The sequence below is a fragment of the Buteo buteo genome, chromosome Z, assembly GCF_964188355.1.
Source record: "Buteo buteo chromosome Z, bButBut1.hap1.1, whole genome shotgun sequence".
Taxonomy (NCBI): domain Eukaryota; kingdom Metazoa; phylum Chordata; class Aves; order Accipitriformes; family Accipitridae; genus Buteo; species Buteo buteo.
Window position 1 is genome coordinate 56,065,018 of NC_134204.1, and position 10,510 is coordinate 56,075,527.

Sequence of the window (10,510 nt, forward strand, 5' to 3'; positions counted from 1 at the left end):
AGGCTGGATATTTACTACTCGAATGAAAGAGAGCACCTGATGTTCTAAGCCTGCAGATATTCTACAGAATAATAAACAAGAAAGACTGGGCAAGTACATTGATGCAAGACAAAAAGGCCACACAAAACAGAAACCTAGTACAAAGTCATCACTGCTCTGGTCTGATGATTTTTTTTGTGCATGAGTTGGGCTTGGGCTGTCTTGCCTTCCCCTCTCTCCCCTCACCCTGGGTCTGCTGAGAGTCTGTGCATCTGAATTCCTACAGATTTTACTGACAATAGCTGCCCTGAGGTGAATTTGTCTCACATCATCACTCTGCCTCCCTTCTTCAGGTCATGCTGTTCTCCACGTCTGCTTTCTGGCATGCTCCCACTCTCAGTTGCTCTCTTCCAGATGTGGCTGCCTTCAGTTCAATCGCTGAAAATGAGGATGCGCTCCTCAAGCACTTATTTCAAGGCTATCAGAAATGGGTCCGCCCCGTGGAAAACTCCAATGACACCATCAAAGTCCTTTTTGGATTAAAGATATCACAGCTTGTGGATGTGGTAAGTGTTGTGCTGAGCTTGGTAAATCATCCCTTCTTTTATAGACAGTCGTGCATCCACCTGGGAGGGCTGGTGATGCCATTGGCTTTTGCGTCCTGTCACATGAAATGCAAAGTGATGGTCAGGCAACAATATACTGAGTATGATGCGGTGCTGGTAACATGACCTCCTGCTCACACACAACAAGTAAGACTTGTTTGTTTTGCAGCAAACCTGAAAGTCTTTTTTTCCCTGCTGTTCTTTGGGAATAAGGCCTCATTGCATCAGGTGTTAATCAAACAGTCCATGCCAGACAGTCCCTGGTGCCTATGTTTGCAATTTAATGTCGAGGCAGCTACAGGACAGGGGTGAGGAAGGGTAGAGCTTGTTGGACATTGCTCACTCTAAGCAAGTTTGTATCCAGGCCAAAGGCAGCTCATATCTTGACCCAGCTGGCCACTCAGATAAGACGCCAGAGGCAAAACACACAATCCCATGTTTTTGCCCACATGAAAAGTTTCCCTTCCCTTTCTCCTCCATCACTGCAATGCACAGAGGAGTTTGCACAGCGGAGTTTGCACAGCGCCCAGAGGTACCCACACAACGGTGAGCTCCTCACATCCCCCAGTCCCTGGCAGCATCCCTGTGCGCCATGGAAGGCAGACTCTAATTTTGTGCTTTATTTACATATTCAGGACAATGTTTCAGCTTGTGTCTTTCCAAGCTCACTTCAGGCTAAGCAGTGTGGGGAGATGAGCCATCCTGTGAGCCCACAGCCATGTGTGTCCTGACCCCACTCACTGGCTGAGCCCTGCTGCCTTCCCAGCTCTTTGACATCTGATTCCTTCAGGCTGCTGTGAAATGCCAGACCTCAGTTTTCCAGCCTCAGGAACTCCCAGGGAGAGCAGGCACAGCACCTAGAAAGTCAGTTCACTTGCCCCAACAGTGACTGAAGAGACCAGGCCCATGGGGAAACAGGACCATAGGGATCTCCTCTGCTTGGCACAGGGCTGGACTCAGCAGGCATAGGGGCTGTTTCTGCTGCCTGTTTTGGTATTGCAATCCTCTCTACTTTGTGTCACCCTAGGATGAGAAGAATCAGCTGATGACAACGAACGTGTGGCTGAAGCAGGTAAATTAGAGTGAATCAGACCTCCCCTTTCAGTGCAGGGCTGCTGAGCTGAGCGGCCATCCCAGCACACCACGCCATCCATCCCCTTTCGTGACGCTGAGTGGCCAGACAAAAGCAGCACATTTTGCCTTGCCTGTCGTTTTTACTTTACTCCTCTCAATTCAGCAAATGCATAAAGGGGCAGAAAGGCAGGCAGATGGGCCTTTAGGAAACAGGGTACCCTCTTCTCCTGGCCTGCACCCCAGCTGTGCACTCAAGCCAGCTGTATTTCAGGGAAGCAACATCCCCTAATACTGCAGTGGCCGTCCCTGGGATGCTGTGTGTGCCCTGAGGGACTATCCTGTCTCAGACTTAGAGGTCACGCAAGTACTGTCTCTCTTGCTGGAGTTAAGAGTGGTGCCTCGGATAGATTTCTTCTTCAGCATGAGTAAAGAGAAACAAAAGGCCAGCATGTTACATCCCACTCACTCACCCCCACCCTTTGCCCAATTAAAATCTGTAGCAAATTAATCAGATCTCTCTAACATAATTGCTTCTCGAAGTGACAATAATTTATACAAATGAGGGAAAGGTGGAAGTTGAACTGTTAGGTCTCCTTTCTCTTCACTGCTGAAGAACACTGCATTTGGTTTAGATTACATTGCACCAGTTTATTGACCTTGTGACAATTATTTTAAGTCTCTCAGCCATATGAGTATCTATAAACATGTCAGCTGATCGTACTCAGGGGACATAAAACCCAAGCCATACTTGAAATGATGCCATGGGAAGTGGTTCCCAGGGGTCACAGGGCTGGTGGAGGAGCAATGTGACTCAGTTTTTGTTCTCAGTCTGCTACCTGTAGTGCTGCAGTGAGTGTGAGCTTCTGGGTGGTGCATGACCCCTAAAGGCCATATGGACATTATATGCAAATATGGTCTCTCCCTTGAAGAGGGAGAAGCTCAGACTTCCCCTCAGCGCAGGGAAGACAGGAATTTCCCCTTTTGCTGGGGAAATTTACTGCTGATCTGAATCCAACTGCGGAGAGCCTGCCCTGAAAGAGCTGCAGTGTTGCATTTTCCTACCTTCAGCTGCAATTGCAGAGGCCCTCATGTGCACGGGGCCAGATCTTGGCTTCCTTACTCCCAGTAGCCACTTGGGCAGACACCAGAGCCTTCCTACAAGGGTAACCCCTTACCCCCTGTCTATCTTCTCCCATTCCCACCCTGCCTCCTTGCAGGCTGCAGTACCCACCTCCCCCAGCAGGTCCAAGTCCTGCAGTCTGCAGGTATGGAATCAACCCACTTCACCTTCCTCAATCTCTCTGTTCCTGCAAGTGTCCCCCAAAAGATTTTACAGCCTTTTGCAGCCTTTGACAGTATATTCCTGGGTCTGACCATCTCCTCCTTCTCAGGGAAGACTTGGCTGCTTGGTCCATCCAGGACAGCAAAGTCTCCTGTGCCCTGGAGCAGCCTTCATCCCCCAGGCTGGGTGACATCTTCACCCAGGTTACAGTGACTGCAGAAGACAGAGACCTGAAATTCTGGCTCACATTACCAGGCCAAATGCAAGTCCAGGCTGCTCAAAGGCATTAGGCCTGAGACACTAATACAGACAGACACCCACTGATCCTCTCTCCATTGCTGCATGAACGTGTGTGGGGACATTTAGGGTTAGACCTTCCATGCTGAGCACCCTCTTTGAATCGCAGCATTGGCCTCCCCAGAGTCATAGCTTGGAGTCTGTGTCACCACTCTTGCTGTGGGAAATCAGGTTCTGCTGCAAGTTACTCCAAACATGCTGCAGGAGGTAGGGACATGCCACCATCCACTCACTGCGTCTGGGGTGTGGGGGAGGATGAGGGGGAAACCACTTTATCTGATCCTTCAGCCTCATGCTGTGGCTAAAAGAAGGACCTACCCAGGAGTCTGTACTGTAGACATGCTGATTTCTCTGGAGGCCCTCAGAGACTCTGCTCAGATTTTATCCAGGGCAACTCTTTGGGGTAACTCAGCACTGTGATCTTCAGAATTGTTGAGCAGGGCTCTCACTTCTTGTTACCATTTCTAATACCACTTCTCTGAGGGGCAGAGAACATCAACGCCCAAATGAAATGCAAAGGGAGCAGAAAATAAGTGAGACACAGGTTCTGATTTTCACCCATGCAGATGCCCCCGGGAGGTCAGGCTGAGCACTTAATACTTGTGGCCTGACCCAGGTATCCTGCTTTGGGAATCATGTATTCCTGTAGGCTCAGCGTGAACTGGTCCTATGTGCAATCCAATGCTTGGGGGATTATTAGAGTGCATAAGCACAACAGCTAGGAAAAGGTCCATAAAACTAAACAGCATTAAAATAACTTTTTCTTTTGGGTAGTGAAAAAGTGAAAAACATTAAATAAACCAGAACTCTCTAATGACACAGACGCTGTCCTTCTGCAGGAGATGGGGAGGTAGGGGGAGTCTGGTCCTCACCCTGGGGTGTATGAGGTTGAGGCGGAATCACAGTCATAATTTCTCTGCAAAAGTCTGGCTTTTCTTAGGTGAGCAAAGCTTAAATCCAAGGGTTTTCTTTTTTTAACTTCAAATATCCAGATGCTCAAGATGGTGGGACTTGATGATGTGCATGCAGGCAGACACACAAGGTGCAAAGGAGATTTTAGTGGTTACTGGGAAAGTATCTGGGTTCAAGCAAACTATGGAGTCTACTAGCAAGTGTCGAGAATCTGGGTCCAGTGTTTCTTGGTCAGCTTGCTGTGGGTTAAGCACTTGAGTGACAGCCCAGAGACAGGAAGAGGAGAGTAATGCTGGGGGCTGGGTGGGGGTGGGTGGTCTGGGGCAGCTGGGAAGAAAGGGAGAAGAGAGGAAAGGGACCCTCGCATCTGCTGCTACAGTTTGTGTCAGCATAGCCCATAGGGTGATTCCCGTTTTAAACTGCTCATCTTTAAAGTCTGCACACATTCTATTTTCTGCTCTAGTAAGAAGACCATTTGCCTTGCAGACAAGAAAGAGCACTTTAGCTGGGAGAGAAATCATTGCAAGGCAGGGGGGAGGGAAGAGTATTGCAGATGCAGCAAATAACCCAGGCCAAGGGGCTGCTCCAATTCAACTCCAGAGGGATGATTATATCTCCAGGTGGCTCACAGGGTATTTGCTTCTGTTGTGTTAGTGCAGGCTATGAGCTGACTGTGTTGGCTGCTGCTGTCAGCCCTGATTATCCTCTTGCATAACAGGTATGTTTCCAGCCTAAGCTCCCTGGCACCTATTACAGGAGGTGTCCAGGACACTTGTGAGTCTGTGCCCACTTAACAGCCCAGGCTGCTGGAAACATCTGGTAGATACCCACCAGCTCACGCTGCAGGTGGTGTGCTCTGTCCCTGCTGCTGAGGCTAAGAGCAGCAATGACCCCTCATCTCCTTCCACACCTGAACAGCTCCCATCCCTCCTTTAGCAGCAGGAGGAGCCAGGGGTGAAGGGCTCTGCCTGATAGCTGACACCAGCCATTTGGGCAGTTCAGAGAGTCGGTCCATATCTCTTCTGGTGCAGGTAGTGGGGCCATTAATCCTGCTATGGTACCACCCTGGGCAACTGCCTCCTTTGCTTGTGCTTTGGGCCAGATTTTAGGAGGAATCTACCAACCACCTGCCCATGACCTTGGGCCCCATCCCTTGCCTGCACCTGGAGGAGGAGGATGCTTGTTCTCGCTGTCTGTGTTTAGGTCTCTACTGAGGATCTGGGTTGCTGTCACACTGTAAAGGACTGAAATAATAAGTCTCTGTAGGCATAGGTGTGAAAAGCATGTGGAATTGAAGAAGTGAGAGGGGAAAAATATGGTGGGAGAAGAAGCATAGATTATAGCTTTTTGGCTCGTCCTTAAGTCATCCAGGAAATTGCTCAGAGAAGGCTGAGACCCCCACATCCCTGGGGAGCTCTTAGTGCTGGAGCTTAATGGTTCATCTTCTGCTTCTTGGTATTGACCACATTCTACACCTATTGCTTCCTCTCGCTGCTGTTCCTGTGGGCAAGTGAAAACCCCCATCAATAATGAATAGGGATCAGAGAGCTGCTTTTCCACTGCATCTCTGTGGAAATCTCCAGGTTGCTAGAGCCATTTTGCTAGGATCTCCCCATGTGAAAAACAAAAAGAGGTGAGAAAAATTATTCTGGAGTTCAGCATGATGAAAATAGACAAGGCTCACCATGCTTTTGTGGTTTTTTAGTGTTATCTTTTCAGGATTGTAACCAAATGTTTTACAATAGCATTGTATTATCTTTTCTGCAATAGTGTGCAGGTCTTTCTGATGAAAGAACAATGATTTGGTTTGCAAAGAGAGTTTACAGATATTAGGTATTGTATTCCGTTCACTGAAAAAAGCCAGGTCTCCACTGAAAAGTAATTAAAGGCCAGCTCTCTGCCACTTGGGTAGTAGTAGCCATGCCAGCTGGCTCTTCTATGGGGTCAGTGCCAGCCAAAGACATCATAGGCTGGTTGTCAGAGGGAAGAAGAGGTGCTATATCAAGGGAAGTGTCTCCTTCCTTCTGGACTACCCTCAGGTGGGCTGGGCAGGGTGGTGAGTGAAGCGAGTCAAGTGCTTTCCAGGAGTGCCTGCCTTGAGTTTGCCTGCAAAGGGATGCGTTGCTGGGGTCCACCTGTGGCTGGAAGGGCAGTGCTTGTGGGGATTAACATCTCCCACCTATGCCTGCCTGGCATCCTCTCTGCAGCTGAGCAGGCTTACACCAAGCTCTGCCCATTGTGCTGTGCAATGCAGTCCCTCTGAGGCAGGTGGTGGGAGGAGGAATGAGGCTGTTGTGTATGAGTGGGCAGAGGACTCTGCTGGCTTCTTACAGGAATGGATTGACCACAAGCTCTCCTGGAATCCAGAAGAATACGGTGGGATCACTGCCATCCGTGTGCCTTCTGAGTCCCTGTGGCTTCCCGACATTGTTTTATTTGAAAAGTGAGTAGCATGGCTCCTTGCTCTGGGCTTAGGCAAGAGCTTGGGGAAGGCATGTCAGGCACCATGAAGCTTGCAAGTGCTGTCAGAAGGTTGCTTCTTTAGGCAGTACGAATGTTGGCTTCCCTTGTGCTGCAGGTGATGGATAGAAAGCATAGGTGGGGGGGAGGTAGGGCTGGGGCAAACGTAGTCCTGAACTTGGTACTGTTTCTTCCTGTCCAACTCCCAGTGCTGATGGACGTTTTGAAGGATCCCTGATGACCAAAGTCATAGTGAAGTACAATGGAGTGGTGACCTGGACACCACCAGCCAGTTATAAGAGCTCCTGCACGATGGACGTGACCTTCTTCCCCTTCGACAGGCAGAACTGCTCCATGAAGTTTGGGTCATGGACGTATGACGGCAGTATGGTGGACTTGATTTTAGTGGATGAAAATGTAGACAGGAAAGACTTCTTTGATAATGGGGAGTGGGAGATCTTAAACGCCAAAGGTATGAAAGGCAACAGGAAGGATGGGCTGTACTCTTACCCATTTGTCACTTACTCCTTTGTTTTGAGACGCCTTCCACTGTTTTACACTCTTTTCTTAATAATCCCTTGCCTGGGATTGTCATTTCTAACTGTCCTGGTGTTTTACCTGCCTTCAGATGAGGGAGAAAAGCTTTCATTGTCTACATCAGTTCTAGTCTCCCTCACTGTTTTCCTTTTAGTGATTGAGGAAATAATCCCTTCTTCTTCCAAAGTCATCCCTCTGATTGGCGAGTATCTGCTGTTCATCATGATTTTTGTGACCCTCTCTATCATCGTGACTGTGTTTGTTATCAATGTCCACCACCGCTCCTCAGCAACTTACCATCCCATGGCTCCCTGGGTTAAAAGACTCTTCCTCCAGAAGCTGCCTCGGCTGCTCTGCATGAAGGGCCATGTAGATCGTTACTCCTTCTCAGAGACAGAAGAAAAGGAAACCACCTTGAAATCAAAGCTCCCAGGGAAGCAGAAACACAGGCAAGCAAAAGACGGAGAGAAAATTGTTATTGCCTTTCTGGAAAAGGCATCTGACTCCATTCGATACATTTCCAGGCATGTTAAAAAGGAGCATTTCATCAGACAGGTAGGTAAAGGGAGGGCAAGAAGGGATCACAGTTTCCTTGACAGCAATGGCTTCCAAGCTCTTACCTTTTCTCCATGCCTTTCGCTTTGCATCTTCCTCCTGCTCTCATCTGAGACATGTCCTGGTAGCTTCCCTTGCTTGATAAATAATATGTTTTTTGGGAAAACGCATTGCTTCAAGGAGAACTGTATTATGCTGTGAGAGTCCCTGCTCTTCACAGATGCAAGAGGCACAGCAACCTCTCCTGGAGGAATTCGAGCACTTTTAGCTAAAAGATTTTGCACAGACTGAAAGAAGTCTGATTACCATGTGCATAAAACCACCAGATTGTTTTGGGGTTTTGAGTAACTCGCAGCTATAGGTGCTGAAAAGGTGATCCATGTCAGTTTTAGGATACAGGACACTACAAAACTCTAATTTTAAAAACAGATTTGTGGAGCTGAAATATATGTAGCAGTATCAATGAAGTACTGGGCTCATTACTGTTTCTGATTGTTCTCCCTCTCTCCTTCTCAGGTTGTCCAAGACTGGAAATTTGTAGCTCAAGTCCTGGATCGGATCTTCCTGTGGTTATTTCTGGTGGTGTCAGTGACGGGTTCAGTTCTGATCTTTACCCCTGCGTTACAGATGTGGCTGAACAGCACTTTGTAGACAGTGCTCCCACAGTAGCATACAACAAGTATAATGCCAAGGGATGGTGGTGCCTTCGAGCTTGGTCTCTATTGTACAGATGGGAAGCAACAGCAGGAATGAGGGAAGATGATGGTAACAGTGGGCATTGACTACTGCTTTCTGTCTTCATACAACTCTACAAGTTACAGATTCGGCTGAGATCAGAGAAGGACTTAGTGCACAGCTGAAGTCCTGAAGTGAATTGGGGTTGCACAGTTGGGTTATAAGTATTTTACTGGTAGCCTGGTTATATTAAAATAACAGCCAAGATTATTAGTTAAAATTGGAAATAGTACTTCTGGAACAATGATTATACTTAAAAGGCAGATCGGTCAGTTAAAATGCTACTTTATAAAAGAAGTTATAGTAGGAACACAAATCAGTACTCAGTTTATCTACATTTCCAAGTAAAACCCACAAAGTCTCTACAAATCACTTCATGCATGTGTCAGAACTGGCAATTGCACAGCACATGCATCAGAAAAAGTACAAATACCTTTTAGATGGGATGCTCAAAACTATGACTCTGTGGCCTCACCTTGCTGCAGGATCAGCTCAACAGTGGCAGAACTTACCACTCTGCCCACCTGCTACCAGCCTTTATGGCATGCACACTTCGTCTCTTCTCTTGGCCATCAGGAAGCTACAAGGTGTTACCTGCTTTTCAGTATTACTTGCAATTTTGCCTGTTGCTCTGTAATGTATCAAAAGACTGAACAAATAAGGATTTTTCCCCATGAGCTGCATTTAGAAACTATGATTCCTGCACCTGCTTGTTCACAAGACAAATAGAAGAACACCTGAAACATATTGCATGGAGAAAGGTGGCTATGCTACTCCATAAGGCAACAGTGATCTTCCTAAACAGTTCAGTTGCAGGGAAGCTGCAAACATCACTTTCAGCAAATGAAACTTGTGGTTGGTGCAGAAGTGGAGTTTCTCCCGAGAGCTGTGGGGTCACTGGCTGCTGGGAAGATGCATATTTGGGTGTTGGCTTGTTCATGTTTCCCAGGCAACTCAGAATTTTATTCCTTTAATTCATTAAAAATGGGATCCTTCTGCATGATTAGAAACAGCCCTTAAAAGTGTAAATGAGACCTGACAGAAAATGCAGAGGTGAAGCTTTCACCCCTTTTGCAGGGGCAGTGTTTTGCCAACATGGAGTGCTTCAGAAAATCCCATTCAGAACTTGCAGATGTTCACAAGACTAGCAAAGGATTTGGCGATCCAATTTTCGACCATCTAAATGTGAATCTGGTATTAAAGCTTTAGTTAGCCTTGAAACTTTCTCCCTAGGAATGGAGGTTAGAGGGTGTTAAAAATACACAGAGGTATTCTTGTGCTTGGATGATGTGTGCACACCAGACCTCTGTGAGTTAATATCATCCCATCTTGTTGTGTCATCGAGAAAGCTCTGTTCACTTGTGCAATCACTATTAATAAAGATGTATTTAGTAAATGATTCCTGAGGTGAGAGTGCTCATATGCTGGGCTTTGTTGTTGTTCTGTTGTCAACAAAGTCTGGACTGTAGCCCATTTTAAAAGCCTTGTCTCAAATCTATTCAAATAGAGGGGTTGTCACGTTCTTGGAAAGTCTGTGCGTAAGTTTGAGGAGGGAGCATTCAGATCTGGTTATTATATTGCAGGAATCTAGAACAGACCCATTTAGTTTAGCATATACAGAGAGATGTCTTAACATAAGACACTGGTATAAAACTCTTACACATTGACCTTACTGCCAGCTGCTCCTCTCTTCTTGCATTGTTTAAGTCAGTTTGTTCCCCCGGCCAGTACTGTGAAACATCTGTAGGAAAAAGGCCAGGAAGCTCGTCTTCCCAGCATTTACAGACTCTTGAAATCATTTAGTGATAGGTTTTCCTTCTGAGCACTGCTGCCAGGGGGCTGCCTGCTAGGCATGACAGATGACAAAACCCTCTCCTGGGCAAGTGCTTCAGGTGTTTAGCTGACAGATGGCCCTGTCCTCACCTTGTGACCCTTTGGTTGCCCACCCGCAGGCAGCACATGGCTGTGTCTCACATGGCTGTGTTTGATGCCAAGCTGCTTTTTCTGGCTTATGCTAGTGAAGGTCAGCAGGGCTCAGGTCCTTGGAGTGGGAGATGTATGAACACTGCACAGG

The 10,510-nt window shown here is 47.3% G+C and overlaps 1 protein-coding gene across 1 annotated transcript; it reads left to right on the plus strand.

Annotated features, from left to right (window-relative positions):
* The first annotated feature begins 443 nt into the window (after positions 1-443).
* Positions 444-8,352, plus strand: CHRNB3 (cholinergic receptor nicotinic beta 3 subunit). The gene is made up of 5 exons (XM_075020260.1): positions 444-545; positions 1,612-1,656; positions 6,483-6,592; positions 6,819-7,701; positions 8,218-8,352. Exons 2-5 carry the CDS (start codon positions 1,630-1,632, stop codon positions 8,350-8,352), a joined length of 1,155 nt encoding a protein of 384 aa, XP_074876361.1. The 5' UTR covers positions 444-545; positions 1,612-1,629.
* Positions 8,353-10,510: the final 2,158 nt, after the last annotated feature.

What these genes read in the sequence shown, in the direction of transcription:
- CHRNB3 (XM_075020260.1), top strand. Translation starts at nt 1,630, where the DNA reads ATGACAACGAACGTGTGGCTGAAGCAG. An exon ending in CGAACGTGTGGCTGAAGCAG is followed by an intron (nt 1,657 to 6,482) that starts GTAAATTAGAGT and finishes GGCTTCTTACAG; the next exon opens with GAATGGATTGACCACAAGCT. An exon ending in AGGAGCATTTCATCAGACAG is followed by an intron (nt 7,702 to 8,217) that starts GTAGGTAAAGGG and finishes TCTCCTTCTCAG; the next exon opens with GTTGTCCAAGACTGGAAATT.